Genomic DNA, 25,465 nt, shown 5'->3' with positions numbered 1-25,465 from the left:
AGTGAGCAAATGCGAATTAACAAAACAGTTCAGGTACGCCTAATTCATTGCCTGTAGTTCGACCCGTCCGGTCATACTGTAGCCGCTGCAGCCTCACGAGACGTCAGTGTAACTCAACAGGTGGCGCCACAATCGTCCGGCCTGTGGCTATCGTGGCCGTTCGTCTGTCGCCTGTCACCCACTCCGTGTCTGAATGCCTCTTCCTTCGGGTTATGGCGAAGCCGAGTGCTGGTGACAACAACGGCAGCATGGGTCAGCTGGAAGCGGACGTGACTAATGCGATATGGCATGCTTTCGACACGCTGGGCGACGGCAACACGGGCAAGGTGGCTAAGTCGCGCCTCAAGGTGGGTCTCCAAAACGTGTGCGCGACCTGCAATGTGTCATGCTTGGTGTGTGTTTGCAAAGGCGAGAAAGGACGCCCACACTGCGCTCTATGTCATCTTGCTTGCGCGAAGGCAAATATTTTTCGTGTCGTACGGGCGTTTCTCAGCGGCCGTAAGTGAGCGTCGAGATTTCGCGCGTTGCCTGGTGATCCGGGCCGAACCGTTAGGCGCCTCCGTGCACATCGTCGCTCCGGATTTGCTCCATTGACAGCAATCAAAAAGTGAATACCCCAGCGACGACGGACGTCGGTCACGGGTCACCGCTGTGTCCGGCTGGTTGCTGATGCCGCTTGCTCGGTTGTTTTGCATGTGGCGGCTTTAGCTAAAAAGCGCAACCAGTGTGCACTTATGCGTCGGCGACATTGAGGGAATTAAAAGATGCAAAGATTAGAACGGGTCCGTCCGTGTATGAGATACAAATCACGGGTGGGAGGTCACAGCCTACGAGGTTTTTCTCGCCGCTTTCTTTGCCCCAGTTTAAACCGGCGCGATGCGTTGGTTGACGCGCCGTCAAAGCACAGTGTCGTCTCATTTTTCTTTCACTTCGTATGTCTGATCATAGCGGGCAGGATCCCCGCACGGCGCGGACACCTGTGTTTGAGAACCTCGTTGAACATCACATTGTATTGATATTCTTTCTCTTTTTCTGCAGAGTTGAAAGAACCCTGCTGGGTTATTCTGTTATGCTTCAGAAACTTTTATGGCCGACGTCGAGAGCGAGTATCGCTCTAATAATACCCGCGTTTGGCACAATTAATTGTCCGTGCGCCTCGTCGCAGCACCTGTCCATAAGTCTGGTAGGGCTGTGGCCCGAAACAATATGCCGTTAGGGCTCATTTTTTATCACTTGCTTTTTAGCACTCTGTAAAGAACTTTCGTACAAATTAACGCAGCCTGGCAGTAGTGCTGACGTGCCATTTTCCAAGCAAATTATTTCACGCAATTATTTCTTTAGGTTGTGTCACCAGTTGTGGTGATTGATTGCATTATGCAAGATCTTGGCAGCGAAAGTGCGACCATTTTGTTTTGTCTAGTGAAATAAAAAAGAAGTGCAGTGAGGATATGTGCAATCACTTTCGAACTGTTGTTGGCCTGTCTGACAGAAAGGATGTTGCCATGAAGGGGAAGTTAAGCAAGCGTTTAGAATGTGTCTACTTGTGATTCATCGTAGGTTCAACTGTTCAGTGTACAGCGTTGATGGACTGCTATTTGTTTTGGCATTCATTTTAATGAATTTTGTTTTATGTGAATACGGGTTGGGGTGTGTAGACAAACTGCGTCACTAGTTGTCTTTGCCAAGCAAAGCTTTTACAGCTCTCAGTGGCAGTCGGTACTAGAGCAATCATCCTGAATTCATATGCTGTCAAGTATACTGATGCATTGTTTGTCACCAACTGGGAACAATGGCTATAAGCTGTTGCAAAGCAGAGGCCAGATTGTCAGAACTGTTTGCACATCGTGCTGATGCATAATTTGCCAGCTCTTTTTGCTGGCAGGTGCTAGTTGTCACATTTCTGCAGTGATGTGTGTGCTAGAAAATCATGGATCGCTCTTACATGTGAGCAGATTTGTTAGTTTAGTTTGTGATGCACTATGACAGTATTCCTGCGTTTTAATATAGGGACTGCTAAAGTCTGTTTTGAATTCAAGGGCAAGGCTCAGGTTTGCGCTGCTAGCAGCAGCTGTTAAATGTGGAAAACAAGTGCCGCACCCCATGCCTCCCACTTCTATTCCTGGAATCCTTGCTTCAGCACAATAAAATAGACTATTCATTGCTGCTAAGTATAGTGCAGTTTTAGCTGAGTTTGCTTGCAAAAACGAGTGCTGCAGCTTCTAAAGTGCCACTGCTAGTCTTCACTTCTGAATTTAACCAAATTGACATCACTTTCCAACGGCTTAACAGAGCGGTGCCTGAAATCTTCTAAGCTGTTCGTACATTGCTTTGTAACACCAACTGTCATAAACTACCGCCATTACTTTTTGGGGGTATTGATCCATCCTTTTTTTTTTTCTTCAACCAGGTGTTTACGTCAAGTTTGGGAACGGTCCTTGGTTACACGAGGGCTGAGGCAGCACTGGAAGAATACTGCAGCACGCAGGAGCTTCAGTTTGAGCAGTACATGACATATCTGCTGAGGGAGCTCTTTTCCGGCCTGCCAAGTACCCTCGACGTCAAGACCATCAGGAAGTGAGTCACATTTGTGTCGTTAACAGGACTAGTGCTTTTCCAGCAACATCTGTTTCACCTGTTGTTGACTGTTAAACTCTACGGAACGCGAGGAATCCCTGTCCATTGAGTTCATCGCACTGTCATGAGTTGTAATGTTTTCTAGATACTAGTTTTATTTTTGTTTATTATTAATAGGAAATAAGCATTGAATGTCGCTGTTAAAGGAGTGGTCTTCCATCCTTCAACATGGCTGTTTCCACTCCAGGCTTGGTTCCGCTTTTTTTTCTTAAGTAATATTTCTAACTCTGGAACAGAATTTTTTCTGACGCATGGCACTTCTGTATACATTGCTTTTGAAGGTGCTATTTCTTTATTCTTTGCCAAAAGGTGCACAAGATTGTAGACTGAACTTGGATGGCAGTAAATTTGAGAAAAGTGAAAAATTGGTTTTTCTTAGGATGACCTCATTGTAAGTTGCATACTGTGATGTTTTACCCTTTCTTTGTTTGGTTTTTAATCATTCTTCAGGTATAGGGACCACATTGAAGACGTGTGTTGGCTAGTCTGCAAAAAGAAATACCTTGATCGGGAGTTTGTGGCATTCCCCGAGAAATGTGTGGCACAGCTGTTCCGGGTGTTCTGCTTTTTGGGAGAGCTGCGGATGTCATCGAAGGACTTGCCGGAGGTTATCATGGTTGCTGAAGAAGTTGAAGAGGTGAGTTGAGTGGTACTTCATAATGGATAGTATTTTTCTCACTGTGAGAGCTAAACTTTTTCTAAAAACTACCCTTGGCCATGGAAAAGCTCTTTTTATTTCTCTGTTTGTTAACGAATTCTTGCCCACAATCAAATGTAAAATGGAGACTGCTTGCATGCATGTTATAAGTTAACATCCAAAGGAAATGACAGCTTCATCAATCATCATCTGCCATCATCATCTGTCAAATTTGCTTCGCTAGGCCCTGAACACTGGCAGATATGGCCACATGCATTATTTTTGAAGTGAAGAGAGAAAAAACAATTACGGCTAATTTGCAGTTAATCAAATGCGAAATAGGTGCGTAGCACCGCTTAACTGTTGTACTTCAGCACGTCAAGCATGATGAACATGCGCCGCAGTGCCTGACGGCCCGGCTTCATCTATTGCGACATGAAGCAAATGCCCACGTCCTCAGCTTTCCATACACCGTCTTCAGAAATCAACGAAAACAGACACAATGTACCTCTTTACAATGCACTGCTCTGCGGCCGAAAAGTCTGGGGTGGGATCATAGGAGGAGAAAAAGAGAGGGAAACGCGCTTGAAGGCGAGTGCCAGCTCAGGCGCGGAGGTAAGCACAAGCAGCTTCACGACGCGGCGAGCATCTCGAAGTCGAGGTCCAGGCAGCACCGCGTGAGCACGTCTGCTGTCCGTGAAGATTGAGGAGGGAATGATGCGAGGAGAGAGATGCCGAAGTTGAGGGCACGCGAGCGGCACACGACTGCTCACTCCGGAGTAACACACGCTTGTGAAACGCTGCTCTGTGACGGCTGCCACGTCTGCAACTGACACGCCCCTCTCTCACTGCCTACTCTCTCATTGGGTGCATCTATGTGGCCGCTTCGCCCCCTCAGTGTTAAGTCGCGTGATGCGGCCGTCGCCACTTTCCCTTCCTCCTCTTCAAGTTCACGGAGAGGCGGATGGACAGAGAGAGAGCGGCTACTGCTGCAGCTATACGGCCGCTCCGCCTCCTCAATGCTGAGCCACGCGATACGCGCATCACCACCTTCTCTTTCTTCACTTCAAGTTAACGAAAAGAGAGAGTGAACGGCTTCGGACAGACATCGACAAAATCCGTGATTGCAGCTAGTAGTGCTATGCACTAAAAACTTTACTCTTGTTAAAATTATGAAAACTAAAAACAATTGAGCAGCTTACTTTTGGTGTACACATTCTAATGACCCATTTGTTCTGTTGTAGTGATCTGCTAACGTTGCTGTCCGCCCTTAAACACATTACCTAAGCCTTTGGCTTCTTTTACATAGTTTCTTTTGGCCATTCGTGCTACTTCAACAGCTTGTGGACTCAGTGGCACATTGCATAGTTCACAACTGTCTTCACACTATGTACAGTCATGTGCAGCCTATTTTGTCAGGCAAATAAAACAAGCTGAAAATTGAGTTTGATTATGGTTACGCTGCAGAATTTGTGTACGTCTAACGTAAGCTTCCAACCAGATAAGCTCTCCACCTATTGGCTCTATATTGACCACAGTTGGCAGCAAGCAGGGCTTGGGTCAACCCATAATTTTTATTTTAACCCAGAGCTTGCTCAGGGCAACCTTCGGTATGTGCTTTTACATAGTTTTGATAGTTCTGCATTTGTGGACATGCCTTATATTACGCTGTACTTACAATGTTGCCTCGGCAGTTAAGGGACATAGCTAGAAGTGTGATTGCTGTAATTGTAGTCTGCCCCCTGTTAACTGACTACTGCCGGGAAAACATACAGAGCACAAACATGAATGAGGTTTTATTTTTATTTATTTGCAAGTACTGCAGGCAGCACCACTGCCCGAAGCAAGCTCTTAAAATGCACAGTTGAGATGTTTTAAAGAGCAAGAACTAGAAACTGAAACTAGGTTCTGACCGAGCGATGATGTCAGGACTGACCATCCACACTATCCCAAAATTTGTAGTATGCACATTATTAGGTTAAACAGATGACTTCCAGTGACAGCTTGGGTCATTATTTTTCTAACAAAAACCAAAAGCAAGCTTAAAATGTTGTCCTGCATCAAAAGCAGAATTAACATTGGCAGCTTTTCTCCCAGTGGTTTCACGCATGCAAAGTTGCCCGTAGAAATTCCTTAGATTGACATGGTTGGAAATTTGGGCTAGTCGGTATTGATTCATGATGTAAAAGAGAGCGCAAAACCAAGACAACAGACAAGAGAAGAAACTCACACCACAAGTGCCTATGGTGTGTTTCTTCCCTTGTCTGTTGTCTTGGTTTTGCACTGTTTTATAAAACATCATATGGTTCTTCAATTGGGGCCACGAAATCGGAAATTTAAATTAATTCCCATTTGGATGAAACGCCGGCCCTCAGTGAAACTTGATACAGAGGACCAGAAAACTGTGAGGAGCCTGCCATGAAAATTTTATAACATATAAAGAGATAAAAAAGTGCTGGAATATGCCTTTTAATGTCCACAGTTTATTGGGTTGGAAAGAACGAAACAATTGTCGAGCACATTTAAGCTCTGCCTTTAAGGGTATAATATGATAGCGTAGGCTACCAGCCCACACATAAAGGCCCGCTTTATTTTGATTAAAAGGCTCATTTCTATGTTTCAATTGTACAAGGTTCATAAACTAATAATAATTAACAGTGTCTACGAAGTTAGGTTACGATCTGCCAAGTAGAATGTAGAAAAGAAAATGTTTTCTCATGAAGTGGTAAGCAAGATGGAAGTCCCGCGGTTAACTGTAGAAGGCGGATTTCTATCTTTTATTCTTCAGAAGACTTTTGTTTTACTGCTGCCTATGCAACTTATCTTTTCTGTTCCGCCTATTTCCCTCTTACTTAAACACGCAATGCTGGTCCATAGCAAAAAAAGTATGAAACGAAAAATTGCAAGCAGTTGGCACTCAACAGCATTACATCGAAAGAGAGTGTTCCGTTTATGCAACAGGGTTTTGAATTTTGAAAAGAATGTCGTTTGAAACGATTGCATTGCTCAATTCTGCACATTTTGTTTTTTTCTATAAGCTCAGCCAAAATATTTTTTAATAGCCCTTACTAGATCGAAATGTTTTAGGGAACAATATATGGTACCTATCATGTTCACTTGTTAGGCTTTTCAATGCAAAAAGTCTAATTTTGAAATGGCAGTCATAATAAGGAAACCAAGCTTGTTTTGAAGTGGTACGATGCTCAGTTAAAAACTGTCAAATAGATTTTTTTCTGTACAATTTGGCACTTTCCTGGAGTCAGTTATGCCGAAAAAGTAAACAAATTAAACATAGTTTGAGAATTTTTTTTTTTTTTTTATTTTAACACATCACTAGCTCACCGTGATACAAGCTCCTTCTTTTGCAGTCGGCCAGCAACAGTGAAATTTCAGCTAGGTTATAGTGGAAAACAAATGCATCATCCTTTTAAAATTTAGCAAGAGTTGCCACAGTGGTTCTAACAGAACCACTGTGGCAACTCTTATTAAATTTTGTGACCACTGTGGCCTTCCGTTGCCACTGTGGCAACAGAAGGCGTTGCAAGCAAAACCAGATAAAGCTTGATGACGTAGTGGGGCCCCACAGTCTGCACCCAACCTGTGTGTAAAGCAACGGACCAGCGTTACGAAACATAACACTGCGTAACTAATCAAACTGTCTAGTTGCCACACTGCATCCCTTCCTTGTGCACTTGGTCAATTCTATTTTCTGGCAGATGTTGTAATGATGGTAGCCAGTGGCCATCCAGATATGATGTACACCCATGAGCAAAAGTGGAGATACCACACACTTTGTAAAAACTACCCGCCAGCTTTTTGTGACCGTGAAGCGGTTATTTCTCAGGTATGCATTAGGTACCCTCCTATGTATATACTTGCCATCTTGCCTAAGCAGGTCTGTCTGGCACATATTTTTATGCAGAAAAAAAAAAAAGCAATCATAGCGGTTTGCGTGGTCTCTCCACTTTTTCTCACGGGTATGCACCTGAATCATTCCGACCTTTTTCAGTTATGCAGTGATGCCTCAAGCATTGTGCCTCTCCAAGTCATTACCTGCTGTAACTGAAAGCCAAGTAAGCGTGACCTTCAGGCTTTTTTTTTGCAATGCAGGTGACCAGCACTTTTGTGAAGGCCCTGGGGAAGGAGTGGGACTCGGAAGATTTCAGACAGCTAGCGGCACTGCTTCCTGTGTTCCACTTCCAGTCTTTCCTGGCCTTTCTCGAAACACGCTACACATCAGGCTCTGAACAGTGTGGTCTTGTCGAAGCCTCAGCAGAGGTCTACGACATCTATGTCGGAGATGTCATCAAAAAGGTGACTGGCCATTTGCGTCATTTTGTTTTTCAACATAGGAGCTAATTGTAAGCAAGCGCCATACATTGATTACACGCATCTAGTTTTGAATCTTTGCATTAACAATTTGTTCAAGCATATTATAGAGGATGCATCATCTCCTGACTTGGGCAAATGCTGAAGTTTTGTTTTGGTTTGTGTTAATTGATCACATACAGCCTGCCTCTATAAGTCCAGCCTTTTTGTACTAGTAGTGCTACTATGTGATTCATTATAACAGCCTGCATTCTCCTCTCGGCTCTTGGTCACAAGTAGGAACAAAGCCTGACACAACTATAACATTCACTGATCTGGGAAGGGATTAGGGGTCATGTTCTGACTGAGCAGTGATAAATGCGATTTTATTACTGCCACAGTACCTTGGGAGCAGCAGACCTCATTTGCATCATAGGGGTCAGCATGCGTTGTTTGCATCATACAGGAGAGTCCTGTAATTTGGAGTTAAGAACTGCTACTGAAACATTGACAGGGTATATTATTGCTCTACTAGTTGTAAATATGAGCAAGTAATGAAACTGCATGGGTACATTGTGCAGATTTGGATTGAGTTGTTCGGAGATAAATACAATGGGGGACTTTGTCTTGCTGCGGGGTCCAATAGGGACGATGGCGCAACTCTCTTCCTATGAAACTGAAAAATGTGATTACACACTGAGCAATTCCACAACTCTTTTATTGCTGCAGAGGGCAGGAGAGTTTTGCTGAATTTTGGTGCTTTAGTTGAGCATTGTATAAAAGTTACATGAAATGGTATGCACTAGTTACCGTGGGGCACGGGAATAGTATGAAGAGTGGCTAGCTAGGCTGAAGCACCAATCTTACAAATGCAGCCATTTCAAGGAATACTGAAGTGCTAACGATAAATCTCAGTAACGTCACGGGTAAAAAGAAAAGATTAGCACTAGTTAATTATTTCTGGAGCTGTAGATAACAAAAGTGTCTGGCATGTTCGCAAAGAATGGAGCTGCGCAAGTCACATGTCTTGATATTCGCCGCTGTGAAGATGACGTCATTATGTTAATGTTACAAGTAATATACAGGCATGCATTTTTAACTCTTTGTGTCCGTGTAAAATGTGCAGGGCTTGCTGAAGAAGAAAATGTCAACCTTGGGCCTCTGGTGGGAGATGTACTTTGTTCTGCGGCCGCACAGCTTCACCTACTTTGGCACCAAGGAAGGGAGTCGCAAGAGTGGCGAGATCTGCATTACATCACGAACGCGCACAGAGGTACCGCTTGAGCCATCCTGTCCTTTGATAATTCATGTGGGCCAGTTGAGTGTGGATGGAGGTGCAGTCGTGAGCTTAGTATGAGGGTGTTTCGTCATTTGTGTCATTGATGAAGGGCAAAAACACGAAAATGAAAGACAATTAGTTGCAAAATTATGTCATGCTGACCTTGATCAGTATAACCAAGCTAGGTCTTTTTTCAAGCAAGTGCGTCTCTCATAGCCTGAAGCGCTTTGGCACGTTGAACCCTATAAACCAAACCATCTCTTTCCAAGCCTTTTTTCCTTTTTTTTTTTCTTTTTTTGCCAAGTATTCCTATTCCTAGCTTCATGTCTGTAAGTGCATTTTGTTTTTCGAAGATAAGCCGCCTTGAAGATGCCCATATGCATTGTGACATATTTTTTTTAGTTTTCCTTAAATTGTGTAACAGGATTCTTGGTGGATGCGCTTCCTATAACATATTGTGGATTTGCTCGTCGATTTGCACTGATCTCTCTTTTACCTGTTTGCTTCTATTTTCAATTTTTCAGTAGTTATGTATTTTACTTTATGAAACGCTACTAACCCAGTCAAAAAAGACCATTGGAACCAATTGGAAATTTCCGACTGGAACCATTTGATTTTCCAAATGGAACCAATGGTGTTTTTGAACACTTAACCCAGTGCAGCCAATGGGTCACTCCAATTGCGTGCAATGGGTCAAGTGGGATACAATGGGTCCAATGGGACATACAAATTGGGACACAAGGAAGACTGACTGACAGTTTGCATGTTTATTAGGCATCAAGGAGTATAGGCAAGCATATATCACACAAGAAACATAATATACAGTTGCACAGTAACATATAACACGAGATCATTACATACACCCAACACGCTTCTCGCAGGAGCGAGCGTAACGCCAGCCCCCATGAATCATGAATGCACCGGACCCCCCCCCCCCCCCCCCCCCCCCCTTTTATTTCCCACGGGTGGCGGCGAGCGGTGTCGGAGCGGGCTGCGGCAGATGGTGCTCACGTTTCATTTCAGTCTGAGTGCGCGCTCTTTGTAAGCTGCCACCATGAAAAGGTCAAGCATTTGCTTATTGCCACTGCCTCAAATGGCAACTTCAAGCAAAGAGCCAAGCTAGTGTGTCTGAATGACTGCTTCGCCTAACTCCCATGGCCGTGCAAAATTGGTTGTTTGTAAAAACAACGCCTGCTCACGTCTGTGTGATGCCGAAAAAAACGAGCCTTCGAACAAAAAATGTTCTCCACAGAATTGCTCGCGCCAAGTTTGGTCCAAAAAATCTAACTTTTGGACACCATAGGGTCCGAAATATCAGTCATGAAAATGTACACGGTTCCTGAATAAAGTCTAAAATATCTCCCAACTCTGAATTATTGGAGTCCGAAAAATCGGTCGGCTACTGTATGTACTAATGGCACTCTATAGACTTTGCACAAGTAGCTGCTAGATCCAGTTGGCTTATCCAATTGGAATCAACTGGAATGAGGATTCCAAATGGAACCAGCCGGACTATCCATTTGGAAATTCGATCTGAAACCCATTGGAGAGTCCAAATGGACTGCCCATTTGGAAAAAAAATTCTAACTGAAACCCATTGAGTGGATCCAATTGGTACCAATTGAGATTCCAGTTGGTTTCAAGGTCTTTTTTTTTTACAGAAAAGTACTCATTCTCCTCTTCCCATACTGCGGTCTTTTCATTTCTTTCACCGCATTTCTTGCCATCCTTGTTGAAAGCACGCTAGCCATGCATTTAACATGTTTCCCTAAGTACATTCATTGTTCTTTCCTGTACAGCCAGTGGGTGATGCCTCCACACGGAAAGGACACCGCTTTTTGATCACCACAGACGAGAAAGTGGTTGAGTTGGCTGCCTCCGATTACAAGTCCAAGCTGCAGTGGATGTCAGGTTGGTGTTCTCTTCCTGAATTGCGAACGCCTCATGTTAATCACATTCTAATCAAATTTGGCGTGCATAATCTGTAAGTCGTGTAGAATGCTGCTATATAGATTAAATGGAATTGGTAATAAAACTGAAAACATAATAAACATTCAAGCACCAGCCACTGGAAAACAATATTGTCTCAAAATGTTGCATGCTAAGGGCATGCAACATTTTGCAGCAGGACATTAATTCTGCATAGTTGTGCACAGTGTAATGTCTGAGACAAGCCAGTTTTCACTGCTCTGTCTTGCTTAGTGCCATGTTCAGCAGCTGCACCAGCAAATACTGTTTTTCACTTATAAATGGCACTTAAGGGGGGACATGGGTCTTGAGCAAAATTTTCTTAATATTTGTCCTGTCAGTATGAAATTTGCAGCGTTTGTGTAAATTCTTGTTCTGGTTTCAAATATGTTGTTAGTTTTCTTCTACATAAATTTGCTGAGTAGTTACAGCAACTTTGCTGTTCCAGACTTGCGGGAAGCTTGTAAAAATATCTACTGAAGGGAAATTGCTAAAATGCACATGGATCTGTTCCTGAATGTCTAAGGAACACAATAAAACAAGTTTTGTGCTCCTGCCTTACTACAAGCCAAAGTTATGGAAGTTATAAGTTTCATCTTCACAAGTGCAACCACCCCCTTTCTACATCTTCTTATGTTTAAAAATTTTTTATGCAGTTGAGACCTTGTATAATAGCTTTATTGTGTTCCTTTAACACTCACGAGCCAGTAAAAGAAAATCATTACAATCTAACGAGTAGGAAAGCCACAATGCCACCCGCAAAATAGAAGGGTAGGCAAAATTTTCATTTTGAGAAAAATGGAAAAAACGAATTGCAATGTCAAACACTAATTTAATCAAACAAAAATTGTAGAAATGCAGGCCACTGTGGCCTAGAAGGCTCCTGGACAGTAATCTGCATTGGGTTTGCCCTTCTGCTTTCGTTTTGCTGCAGTCTGAAAAGCTGCAGAGGAAGCACGCTTCCTCTCTGCTCTCAGACATTCACTGGTGCAATGCACAAGTTTACAATTTAAAATGGCTATAAACCTCCAGGAATGTAGTCTCTTTGCTTTCCAATGTCCAAGTGTCGCCTCTTTCATTTTGATTTGCAGTTGCAGCACATTCAGTTGTCACTTTTTTTTTTTTTTTCGTACGTCGTTTTGCTACGTCCTCGCATCAAGACCGCGGTGAGGAACGTTTATTGCGGAAAAGAAATGTAATTTGGAGCTGTTTGCTGCTTCCCAGTGCTCTGCATTGCACTGGAACCAAGTGAATTCCCTAAGGACTATGAACGAGGTCCGATCGGCGCAAACGCGCGGCGAGCTCTACGAAGACGACGTGTCCCGCAGTTTACGCATTGGAGAATAAGTTTGACGGCGATTCCTTATCCCCGTTCACTTTTTTAAATGCCAATATCGCCGCCGTATGTTTTACGCTTCGCCAATCTCGGCAAACTGTTTAGATCTGACGATCGTGAACTCCGCATCGCCAAGCGGACTGTCTGCCGCGCTACCGTCATCGTTACGAACACAATCCGTCTACCGCTTCGTTGCTGGAGTTGGCGCGAGTTCAAGCTTTTCCTGTTTTGAGCTTATCTTTCTGCTCATCTGCGGCCTGCGTTATCACTGTCGCGGCGGGTGTGACCGCTGGCAGTAGCAGTCCCCCGTGCTGGGGAACACGCTAGGCCTACTTCAGGCTCGTACACACGATCGTTCGGTGCACGATTTTCGTCAGCCTGAGCGCGCACAGCCGGGGCAGGGCATCACTTGAGATGATTATTCAACTATTTTTTTCACCTTTTTCACAAATTCTTGCCATGAACGCACCTCGCGGTTCGGAACCAAGCGTGGCTGGCGTCACGTCTCCGCCGTCTCCCTGCAGCTCGGGCGCGCCGAGCAGACGCCGTCAGCCAGCTCCACCAATGCGGGGATGCCTTATCGTCACGTGCACCCCGAAAGCCAATGGGATTGCAAATGGCACGTTTTCTTTTTTGCTATATTTTATGCGACCAATGGGCGAATGTAAACAGCAGAGGCGGCAATTTGAAGACGAAAGGCGGCTCTTTCGAATGAGACCAAGATGGCTACGGTGCAGCGCACAAAATGGAAGCTACGCCTCGCGGAAAATGGTTGTTTCGGGGGTCGTTTTCGGCCCAGATTTGGGCGACATCGATTATATAAATTGGCATTGTGACTAAAATACCGAACCTAGAAATGAAAAACTTAGCAGATAGGTAGATAAAGAGCTACTGATTTCACAAATCACATTTTCTAAAAAGTGATCTTTTCGCGATTTTTTGGTCCGAAAGACCCGTGTCCCCCCTTAAGCCTGGAAAGCACCAAACTAGCTTGGAACTTCTGAGCAGATTTTGTGCATAGAATGCCAGAGCACCCTACCGTAAAAATAAATCTCCCAACCTATGAGCCTCTGCTCACAACTCATCTTCATCCTCCAGAAGTTTGCATCAACCCAAAACCTATGTGACGCCAGAATAAAAATGTGATGGCGAAATCGGATTGTAGCACTCTGTGGGAAAGTGATCAATGGCAAGGCAAAATATATAGCCAGTACTGCTTACAAACAGGGTTATTGCATCACAGTGCCCAATATCCTGGCTATTTTTCTGTGATATGTGAATGATTTAAGAGAATTTATTGTTTGGCAGTGCCCTTCCTTCGGTTATTAGCTGTTCTACACTTCCCATGAAGTATAAATTTTCTGTGATTCCAATTTTCTTGAGCACTTGTGACATTGATACAGTCGAACCCGGTTATATCGAACCCGGATATATCAAATTTTGGTTATATCGAACTCACGGAATATCCCCCTTGAAAATCCCATATACAGCAAAAGTACGTACTATCCGGCAGTACACCTTAACCGATTACAACAAATTTTGCCATTACTCACCCTCCAAAAGTGAAGAATAAACCAGACACTGTAAATTTCCCATGAAGACACGTACTACATGCACTTTATCCTCGTCCTGCCAACCAGAAGTCGGTCATTTTCAGTTGCCGTCGTGGCGGTCGCGCGGCGACAAGAGCCGTCTCAAAATCAGCGAGACCGCGAGCAAGCTTGTCCATTAGGCCCATCTTCTCGGCAAACGCTCTCATAACAGTTAATGCCTGAGCAGCTTCCGTCACAGTAGGGCCTGAATCGGCACTTCCCAACTCATCGTCGCTGTCCTCATTGTCGATATCCTCATCGCTTTGGGGAGGGGCAACAGCGGCAACAATTTCGCTGTCCGACCAGTCCGGAGACGTTGCAACCTCGCCTTCGATGTCACGGAATATTTCAAAGTCCACAGTCTCAGCACCGCCCTGTCGCTCCAACACTTCCGCTAGTAGGGTGTCACAGTCATCGGCGCCGTTGCTCACCTCGGCATCGCTTGAGCGCTCAATGAATTTTGCCTTCGCGAAGCAATTCTGCACTGTCAGCGGATCAACCTGCTGCCACGAGAATGCTAGGAGGTGCACCGCACCTAGCAGATCGATCAAGTATACCTTCCCGCTTTCCATTGCCAGAAGCATTCTACGCAGGAGATTCTTCCTATAGTGATGCTTCACTGAACGAATGATGCCTTGATCGAGAGGTTGAGCAAGCACAGTGGTGTTCGGGGGCAAAAAAAGGAGCTTGATTGTGCCCAAGTTGTCCAAATCAAGATGCAAGGATGCGTTGTCAAGCACAAGTAGAATTTTTCTTTTTTGTGCCATGAAACGCCGGTCCAACAGCCGGACGTATTCCTCAAAAAGCTTTCCGGTCATCCACGCCTTTTGGTTGCTTCTGTAGTAAACACCTGAGGGCAGTCGGGCACCTTTGAAGCACCCTGGTGTGGCGTACCTTCCAATCACAAGGAGTGGCAACTTCTGGCTTCCTGTCATGTTGACCGCAAAAGCAACTGATATTCGTTCTTTTGCATGCTTGCCACCAGTGCAGTTCTCACCCTTGAATGTCAGCGTTCTGTTGGGCAGAAGTCGGTAGAAGAGCGCCGACTCGTCGAAGTTGAAAACATCTTCCGCGGCGTAGTTGGCCAACTCATGTCGCAGCTGCCCATTCTGCCATTCTTCAGCACCATCTTTGTCTGCGTGTGCTGCCTCTCCGCAAACCACCCTTGCACCTATACTGTCATCATCATCATCATCATCAGCCTGATTATACCCACTGCAGGGCAAAGGCCTCTCCCATATTTCTCCACTTAACCCGGTTCTGTGCTAGCTGCATCCACTTGACCCCTGCGAACTTCTTAATCTCATCCGCCCACCTAACTTTCTGCCTCCCCCTGCTACGCTTTCCTTCCCTTGGAATCCAGTTTGTTACCCTAAGCGACCATCGGTTATCCTCTCTTCGCACTACATGTCCTGCCCATGTCCATTTCTTCTTCTTAATTTCCACTAGAATGTCGGTAACTTGAGTTATTTCTCTGACCCACTCTATACTGTAGCGTGCTTTAAATCTTGCCAACCAACCATTACTACAAGAGAAATCTTCGTGGTTCAGCTGGGCTGCGAACGTTTCTGCTTTTTCTGCGAGAAGGGGCCCGGTGACAGGCAGGTTTTGAGCTCTAGCTTTCTTGAGCCACAACACCAAAGCTTCTTCCACGTCGGGAAAAGCAGATCCCCTAAGGCGGCATCTCTTCATATTCGACGCAGCCCCGCTGCTTTTCAACTTCTCCCAAGCATTCCAAATGCCGCAAACTGTAGTCAACGGCAGGTCCCGCGCACGTGGTACTACAGTCTTCGCAGTTCCATTTTCGATGCAACGAATAATATCCAATTTTTCCTTCACACTGATCACGCGATACTTCGGGCGGGTAGGCTTCGCCATAGTGCTGCCCGTTCACACACACACACACACACGCAACAACCGCTTCGCAAAGCACCACAGCTCAATGCAGACGATGCAGCCAACTGTTCCGCACCACATCCACGAAGCAAAGAAAGGAACATAGGCCATAGGATAGGCTACGTCGCAACTGCACGCGTAGCGCGAAGTCACGGGGGCGGGTTGGGGGTGACTGTGATGGTTACTGCGATAGGGCTGCCAACGATTCCCGGGCTGCCTATTGACATGGACATCACCGCGGCGAACAGCGTTCGTTGGAACATGGTCAAAATAACCGCGTGCTTTCTCTGGAATACTTTCTAGTATCACCGGCAGTCCGCACGTTCATAACGCTTTTTGGAAAGGTGAAAACGTTTTGCGTCGCAGCACGCCATCAGCCGAACTGCAACGAAATGTGCGTATTAACAGGTAGGCACTTCACGAGCCACTACGCATTAAGCAGCCAACCAATACATCGGATTCAATAGCGGCTCAGCCGGGGAATCTTCACAACTACGTTTTAACCACAACTACTTGGTAAGCGGGTACGTATTAACGAGGTTTCACTGTAAAAGTATAGGAAAGCCACGTCATATATCGAACTCTATTTCGCCAGTCGTTCGATATATTAAACTCCGCACCACGCACTGGAAAGTGTGCCTTCCCCAGAGACGATCGAATCACCCTTGGCCGTTTGCCGCGTGACATTTTCAAGCCACGCGCGGAAGGAATGAGAGGGAACAGTTCGGCGATGGCTGGTCTGGGCCGCGCCGCGACCATTCCCCGAAGGCGTGCGCATCTGCAGTTATCGTTTCCAGCGCACCAATACATGACGTTTGCAAGGCATGTGCGTGGGTGTGCCCATTCTTTTGCCGTGCTATCTCTCTCCTTCAGCACGCGCTACGCATGCGCCAAGCCAGCTCACCCCATTTTCAGAACGACGTCGGACGCTTCCTCCAGCATGTGTTGCGAACACTCTGCACGCGGCAGCTCGCTGCGGCTATGGCGCCTGCAAACGTTAAGAAGCGGCAACTCTTTTTTTTTTTTTTTTTTTTTTGCGAGTCATCCTTGCTTATCGTTGTGCTGTAGGCGCGGCGTAGCGTAAGATATGGCGGCTGCGGACGTTAAGAAGCAGCAGTTTTTTTGTTTTCATTTTTTTTTTTTTTTTTTTTTGGCGGGAGTCGTTTATTCTTGCATGTATGGATCAACGAAAGCCCACGGTCAGCTGTTGCGATCATGACGCCCGCCTCAAGCGCGGCGTGATAAAACGAACCAGGCTTGTGCAATCAAGCCATCACGGGCACTCTGCCAAGTTCGCTCCCCGCCACCGCAGGAGCTATCAAAAGGTAAACGCGTCCTGATGTTATCGCTGCGCAGCATCTTGGCACGCTGCCAAGAAATGAGCTGTGGATAAGACGACCGAAACGGAGCGAGGGACGCGCGTCATCAACATGCAAGTGAAAACGCTCGCGATTTCTGCCGCGGCGACACAGAAACCTTGTTTTGAGCTGCCACGGCAGCCCGAGCGGCGAAAGGGACGCAGTTCCAACAAATTTGAAATTTTTCGCTCTATCGCTGTCGCTCATCGCCGAGATCGCTCAATCGCTTTCATGTGAGTAAGCTGGCCTTAACGTTTTTTTGTTTTTTCTTTTCAAAATTTTGGGTGCAAAAGTGGAGGGTGGGTTCATTATGCGAGTGGGTTGATTACGCGACAAATACGATATCGTTTTTTCGCATCGTAAGTGCCGTCACAAGCCGATTTTTGTATATCGAATTATCGATATATCGCATCCCCTTCGAGTTCGATATATCCGGGTTCGACTGTACATGCTTGAACATGCATTGGGTTCAAATTCGCTAGTGCTTTTCTTGGGAGCATGTCATGATGGCCATCAAGGACAGAACTGGTACAGGAACTCATGTGCCTTGTATTAGTGCATAGCCATCACCTCCTCCTCACAGCACTGAAGCAGCTGAGTGCAATTGGCCAAGTTGTTGTTGCCTCTGAAGGAATGGCACATACCCACGGTGTGGGATTGGCCAGTTCGGTGCAGACCGAAGGGATGAAAAATTCACCCTGACTTTGATTATATGGTACATAAATGATGTACTGCCTTTCCTATTCTCATTATTTTCCTATATGAAAATGGTCGTATTTCTACATGAGCTTAGGTGACGGGTATATGTGTATAGAATCTGAACTCCAATAGAAACCCATTTCATATACTATATCAAACCATGACCATTTCCCCCTAACGAGGTAAGCAACAACTTGGTTAGCATCATACTTGGTTTTCCTTTTTTCAGGCCCATCGAGGTGCAGTAAACTTTTGTATTCAGAAATTAAACCATAGATCTGACAAACAATGAGGTGTGCAAATGTGTATATTGTATGCATTCCTGCAAAATTATAGCTGCTCATAGCATTGGGCCATGTCCTGACACACAGTAGTTCTCTGCATAATAACAGCTTACAAGTTACAATAAGTGACAAATTCACGCAGCTATTCAGACAGCAGCTCAGCACTCGTACACTGCCCGGTCGTATCAGCGGCACCTGGCGTCCAAGCGCCGCAACGAGCGCCAGATGAACCAGGCCAGGAAGCAGGACGATGAGCGGCAGAGGCTCCAGCACCTCGCTCAGCTCGAAAAAGAGAAAGAGGTGAGTAGTGCTGTGTGACACAGTATTCAGCAACTTGTTACACAGCTGCAACGAAAGTAGGAAGAGCTCAAGGACATAATGGAGAGAAGACTTGTTTATACATTTACGCACAAAAAATGCACGAAAGAGCAGAGTTTGGCAACAACCCTTCATCGTTGGCTTGGCCGACTGCCTAACATCTGAATTCAGGATTCTGCATCCAAAGCTCCACCTTGTACCAGCTCACCAACAAAAACACTATAAACAGCAATCAGTTTGTCCCACATCATGACAACAAACAGAAAAATGCGAACGAACTCTTTATGTCCACTTGTCAACTTCCACTTCTTCCAACCACTTCTTATGTCTGTACCGCAATGTCACTACTCTTTCATGACAGTGCTTGTCCGTTTAGTGACTTCGGTGAGCCCTCCATGAATTACAAAGAAAGTAATTTAATGAAAGGGAAGGTGAAGAGGTCGGTTGGCGGTAAACAGGCCTTGGCCTGTTACTGCAGACTGGGGAAGAGGGAAATGTGGTCAGAGTTATAGAGGAAACCATACACGCACTTGGCAACGTTTATCTCGTGCAATATGCAGCACTTGTCTCACATACTCACCACTTGCCATTGTGCACACACACACACACATGCACACACCGCCACAGTTGCAGAGGAGAGCTTTTGCACTCTCACATGCCAGCACAAACACTGAAATATGCACTCCACATACTGTACCAGAAAAAAAGCTTAAAAGTACACAGACACATGTTCCAACACAAATGCGTGTGCGCGGGTGGTACGCACTGTAAACTGTGTACTCGCGCACTGCATAGTGCACGCAAGTCACAGGCGGTAATCTAGACCTGTTTTACCTAAAAAACTGTGTACTCGCGCACTGCATAGCGCACGCAAGTCACAGGCGGTAATCTAGACCTGTTTTACCTAAAAGCACACCAGTTATTAGTTTGCTTCACCTGTGCGCGTTTAGTGGTATTCTTGCAGGGAGAGCGACTGTCGACTGCCTGAGAGTATTTTCGAAGGCCATCATTGCATCAGTGTAGTAGTGAAGGCAAACACAAGTAACGCATTAGTCTCTAGAACATTGTAGTTCATGCAACTTGGGCTGGTTTCAACTTCAATCTTGTGGAGGTAGCTTCTGGTGCATGTGACACCAAGCCATAACTGATGAAGTGGTGTTCCCTGATGTCATAACTTTAGATAGTAAGGGGAAGTCTTGAGCCTGCATCAAGCCATGAGATGCGGTCCTGCTTGTGGCTCAAATCGTTCCAGTGTAACTCTATGACAGTCTGCATTGAATGAACCACTAAGGCTGCAGCATCACTTCTCAAGAAAGAGTTTTATGGAAGCCTGATCACCATGAGTGAGTTTATCTTCTGCCTTAACGCTTTTATTTCCTGCTATACCTCTATGGCTGGGTGTCCACTGAGACTTGATTGTGTGGCCGCGCTGGAACACCTCAGCTAGCAAAAGTGCACTTTGCTCGATTAGCTGCTCGTGTGGGATCAGCTTTATGTTTGTTTTTATAATCTGCAGCGCACATGTTTAGTCGTGATGCCTTGAATTGTTGGGTGATTTGCAGTCTGCTAATAAGTGTGGCGGCATCACTGCCACTTCCTTGGCCATTATTAGTAGTGTATGTCCAGATGTGGCCTATTCGAAAGCCATCAAGGCATAGTGCAGCGGGATACCTAGAAACTGCATACCCTACCAAAATGCGGAGGTACCATTGTGAACAATTCTGAAACCCAGTATGCATTAAAATATTCCTGGAATGTCAAGAAACTGAAACATTGCAACAGTTGGACTGAAGCAATTGGCACTAGTATCATATATCTCATCTATGCATGGTGACTCAGTGCATATTTATATAGATAGATAAGTGATGACCACCTCTTTAGCAGTAGCGTTAATAGCTCCCGGAAGTGCCTGCAGCCACCACTTTATGCTCCATGAATGTACCGCATCAGCATTACATCTTGGTTGAAGGTGCTGCTGTTTTCTAGTCCTTTCGGTGGTTGTGAGAGGGGGAAAAGGCTTTCTTGCAGTCATAATACATAATAACTATAATCTCGCTTGTAACAGCTCACTGCTGAAAGAGTGCAAGCATAGCTAATACCCCCGCTGGGGTGGCGCAGTGGTTACGGTGCTAGACTACTGTTCCCAAGGATGCAGGATCGAATCCCGGGCCTCGGCAGCCGTTCTTCGATGGAGGCGAAAAGCAAGGCGTCCATGTGCTGTGCAATGTCAGTGCACGTTAAAGAACCCCAGGTGGTCGAAATTTCCGGAGTTCTCCACTACGGCGTCTCTCTTTGGGACATTAAACCTCACAAACCAAACCAACCAAGCAAGCATAGCTATTGCCTTTCGATGCCTTGGGAAACCCCTTTCTTATAAGGGCTAGTGCCAGCATGCAAATCCCTACTGCAGCATAGGTGATAGCTTGGGCTCAGACAGTTGTGATGCGAGAAGCTCATTTGCTTGCCCCAATGACCACATGGTGGCAGGTGGTCTGGCAGGCTTTGAACTCCTGACAGACTGATACAGGGATGCCATTGTTTTTGTTCAGCTGAGATAACATGGTGCTAGATTTTGATTCCTCTGTGGACAGAAAGGTAGAACCCTGCTGACCTGCCAGTATTTGAAACCTTTGATTGACATTCCACTAATTTTCTGCGATAGAAAATTGCTGAGTGACGTCCTAGTTTTAAAAAATTCGAGGAGCTTCCTAAGCATCCTTATAGAGCACTTTGATAGCATTAGAATTATTTCCCTATGGTTAAATTTGCAATGAGTGGCATCACACTAGTGGAGACTCCTCTCACAACATCATGCTTCATTTGGGTCTCCTCTTCATAGTCCCAGTCGAAGTCCGTGGGAATGGTGCTGGTCGAATATTTAGGGGAATCCCCCAAGGTGGAGTAGGTTCTTAATAAATTGGTAATTACTCATTGATATCCACCCAAGTGCAGCCATAGGGCTACAAAGGAGAGCTATTCAACTTTCTCAGAAACTTTGCAGTTAAAGAAAAGTTTGTCCAGCTCAGGGGAAGCTGTACAGTTTCTTAGAAAGCTGTATAGCTTTCCTTTGTAGCCCTATGGCTGCACTTTGGTGGATGTCGATAAGTAATTACTCCTTTATAAAGAATCCTACTCCATCTTGGGGGATTCCCCTAAATATTCGACCAAGGCTTTTGGGAATCTTTTATGAGGTACTATGTGCAAGCCTACCTGTTTCGATATCTGTAGGCCCGCCGGCAGGCTGAGGAGCAACTCAAGAGTGAACACCAGAAGCGGCAGGAGCTAGAAGCAGCACAGCAGGAACTAGAGCGCAGACTTGAGGAAGAGCGACAGGCCAAAAGGGACGAGGAGATTGTACGCACCCTTCAGTCCAGGTAACCAACATTAACTGCTTTCCTTTTCTCCATTATCCCACATAATTTTCTCTCATCACTGTTCATTGCCATTGTTCTGTCGTGTTGCAGTGTACTTTGCTCGGAGTGTTTTGTCATGAGTGTTGAAACCGAGCTGTTCATCGTGTGCCCTCAGGATCTTGGCTGAGGAGTGGGAGAGGCGAGAGCAGCTGGAGCAGGAGAAAGCAGAGCAGCAGAAGCAGCTGGAAGAAGAGAGCCGGCGCAGGGAGCATCTGGAGCAGCTCCGCCGGCAGAAAGATCGCGAGATAAATTCCATCGCCCAGAAGCTTTCTTCGCTCAAGACTGAGAAAGTGTTGCTCAACTCTCAGCTTGAGGTGGGGCTTTATTCTCACTCTTTCTTTTTCTCCCCTTTCTCCGCATTTCTAGCTTTCGTAAGTGCCTCCCTTGTTTAAGTGCCTGGTTCGTGCTTCCTCTGACACATTCTCTAAAGGTGCGCTTATTGTACTTCAACATAACGCGTCTGGCTTGGCAACATCTTATTGACCAAAGTGGCATTTACTACTCTAACCGCCAACTGCCCTTCATCGCAGATATGTTCAGCAGCTTGAGGTATGCTACAACTGTACCGTCGCCGATTTGCAGCATGTGCCTGTTCTATGCCGGGCGTGCCAGCCGCTGTTGTAGCTTATTACGTTAGTAGTGGGCTGACGAATCTGTGATTTTTTTGTGTGTGTTTCAGCAAACACAGAAGAAGCTTTCAGAGGCAGAGTTCGCAAGCAAGACATTGGAGCGCCGGCTTCGCAAAAGCAAGAGGAAGGAAGCACCTCTAAAGCGGGCAGTATCTGTAGACCTTACGGACTTTGTCACAACGCCAACCAACAAGCTGTAATCTGGCCGGACTGTTGACGAGGTGACCCTCTGATGATTTACCACCTATCTTATTTTTTATTAGCTCTCCTGCCTCCCTTTTTGACGTGCTCAGACTATGAATGATGATTAGAGAGTTGAGTTGTATTTATATCTCGAGCTATCTCGAGTGATGTCGTGCCATCATGGGCTGTTCCTGCAGCTTACCTTCTCTACCAGGCTTTTATATTTACACTTGGAAAGAGGAGTGGATGATACATGGTATCTTAGTCATGGTAATACTATATATACGCCTGCCCACCATGCTCAAATGTTGCAGCGTAGAGTCAGTAAGTCCGAGATTGGAGCGCTCTTGGCCCTATAGCTGTCATTTGGTGCTGCTTCCATTACTACAGTACAAGGCAGCTTGGAGCACAGGGAAGATTGTTGATTTTTATTGCTGTTCTTGTTTTTGTTATACCGCTTTTATCGTACGGTTATTTCACGAGGCGGAATGCAGCGCCATTTGTGAGCAAATCACTCATACTCACCGTGTGACTACTCCTCTTGCTTTACAAAGGCTTGTATGCTGAATATGCTCACCAAAAAAACAATGATAATAATAATGTTGAGACTCAATTAACTTTGTTGGGCTGCTTAAGTGCAGTGTTTATTTTCTTTTAATTGGTCCTTGACAGTCGTGTGCAGTTTGCAGTAACTTCTTATGCAACTCTAACAACGGCTTTGCTCAAAAGGCAGCCTCAGTTTGTGCAGCGCACAGCATGTTATATATAAGTTTCGTAGTTTAGAGAAAAGTATGCTCGATGTCTTATGATAAGAAGATTGTTGACATTTCCTGTTGTAGCTGCACAAATTGTTCGAAAGTATGCTCGGCAGAATTCGTTAACGCTAGTTACACTTGTGGCAAGTCCTTGCTCTGTGGTAGTTTTCCCGTTGCAAAACACGCTGGTGCGCACTTCGGTGCAGTCTTGCTTTGTACTGTGCTGTGGGGATTTCAGCATGTGAGGTCTTGTTGCAGAAATCAGTTTGAATCAGAGTTTGTGTTGTTCTTTTCTACCAGTGACATTTTTTTTCCCTCATTTTTCGTACAACGCGATCAAATTGTTCACAGCTGCTTGTCACTGCTCTTTTATGTTTTTGTGTGTATTTGCATACTTTACTGCAAAGTTGCTTGGCAGCATTGCTTTTATCGTGCCTAGTTTTAACCAATTGATTTGAAGTCTGGATGTGAAGGCTTTGGTTTTCAGGTTGATTGTGGCGGTTTCTGGTACGTGAGTTCGTTTATTCAGTGTCGAACAGGGCTTGTTGCTACCATATCATTTTTGTAGTTTATTATGGTAAGTGTAATCATACAGCTTATTTTCTGTGCCTTTCTTTTTCTTCGATAACAAACATTGACGAGTGCAAACATTGTTTATACGAAACTTTGTCTGCAACCTCAAACTCCGTGTTATCAAAAAAATTAGTTTTTGGAACATTGGAATGTGCGTGAATCTCCTCTTGTAAAACTCATCATTTTTTTCATGCTGTATTGCTGTAGACAATGCCTCAGTGCCTAATTTGGTTTGAGGGGCATCAAAAATCCACAAGTGCCTTAGTGGTGACTGCTGTGAAAAGCTTCCATGCTTCATTGAGCATTTTTTACAGGGTCAAGTCTCGTGAGTGTACAAGTAAAACTAGTATTGAGTTTCGATACTGATTTACGGTATGTCACTTGTTTGTTTGTTGAATTTTGCGATAAAAATTTGTGGCAGGCTCTCTTGTAAATTTCTGCTTAACTTTGTTGTTTTTCTAATCTGCTTGCTTTAGTTCCTAGTCTACCAAGCTGAGTAAGAGAAGTTTACTTTAGCAGGTGCATTTGGTTTTTACTCTCCACGACACACTGTGTCGCGTTATTGAGACAAACATTCATAATTTTTTTTTTAGAGCAAGGCAGTTGGTCTTTTGAGTTTCAAGATTGAAGTGGTGCCTTGATGTCATGCTTGATTCTTTTTACTGGCATGATGGCTGTGATAGTTCTCCACTACTTTTTGCGTAGGGCCTCATTGTGTACAGGTTGCTTTCACGTGAGCGAGTTGCATTCAAAATTGCTTGTATGCTAGGGCTGACTTCACGCTTCTATCTTGCCAATTTCGTTTAATCACCCTGGCTCATTGTTCAAACTTGAAGATGTGGAGATCTGAGCTGGCTTTTCGCTCTTGCATGTTGAAATAAATTATTTTGTAATGTATATAAATGCGTCGCTTTTTTCATGGACCGTTATTAGATAGTAATTAACGAACAATGATGAATAATTACTTGTGTGCCAAAGCCACATCTTGGCTACTAGGAGCCATATTGTCCTGTAGTGATGACAATACCATGGCCACAAAAGAACAGACAGGCGTAGTAGCACCGAAATCTACTCTTTATTGGGCTGACTTGCGCCCGCGAAAGAATTAAGCAACTTGGCGGTGGCAATAGCACCAATCCTACTCGCTGGTCGTCGAACTACGAATACCCGTTGCATTCAGCAGTATCTAATCCAAAGTCTGCGCAAAAACATCTATGTAAACCAGCTAAGGGATACTGTAAATGCTTGAAATAATAAAGAAACAGTACTGCTTGCCTGCAATCATTCAAGAGTAATCTCTGCACATCTTAGGTTAAAAGGAAAATGTTAAAGCCGCATTTTACGACACCGAGCATGAACAAAGAGCACAAGATAGTTCCATGTGCTACAATCACAGTCATAAGGTCGCATGCCGGTGGCCATCAAAAACAAAAAATAAAGATTTCAAAGGTTCGAGGCATTATAATAGCAGGGTTGCTGATTGACTTTGAGTACCAGAACTGATGTGAAATCTCTGCTTTACCGACAAGGACTTCAGTTGAAGGTGGAGAATGGGTGGTTGTCTCAAGCCTTGCCAACTGTAAACGTGAGCATTACTGGCCGA

At 45.1% G+C, this 25,465-nt stretch overlaps 1 protein-coding gene across 1 annotated transcript; it reads left to right on the top strand.

Annotated features, from left to right (window-relative positions):
* Positions 1-24,041, top strand: LOC146196462 (switch-associated protein 70-like). The gene is made up of 10 exons (XM_084598199.1): positions 1-347; positions 2,408-2,574; positions 3,085-3,271; positions 7,382-7,585; positions 8,706-8,852; positions 10,658-10,769; positions 18,134-18,291; positions 21,538-21,683; positions 21,838-22,036; positions 22,402-24,041. Exons 1-10 carry the CDS (start codon positions 213-215, stop codon positions 22,549-22,551), a joined length of 1,605 nt encoding a protein of 534 aa, XP_084454325.1. The 5' UTR covers positions 1-212; the 3' UTR covers positions 22,552-24,041.
* Positions 24,042-25,465: the final 1,424 nt, after the last annotated feature.

The sequence above is a fragment of the Amblyomma maculatum genome, chromosome 3, assembly GCF_055883805.1.
Source record: "Amblyomma maculatum isolate TAMU_Amacu chromosome 3, ASM5588380v1, whole genome shotgun sequence".
Taxonomy (NCBI): domain Eukaryota; kingdom Metazoa; phylum Arthropoda; class Arachnida; order Ixodida; family Ixodidae; genus Amblyomma; species Amblyomma maculatum.
Note: the sequence above shows the minus strand (reverse complement) of the source record. Positions and strands in the feature narration are given on the sequence as shown.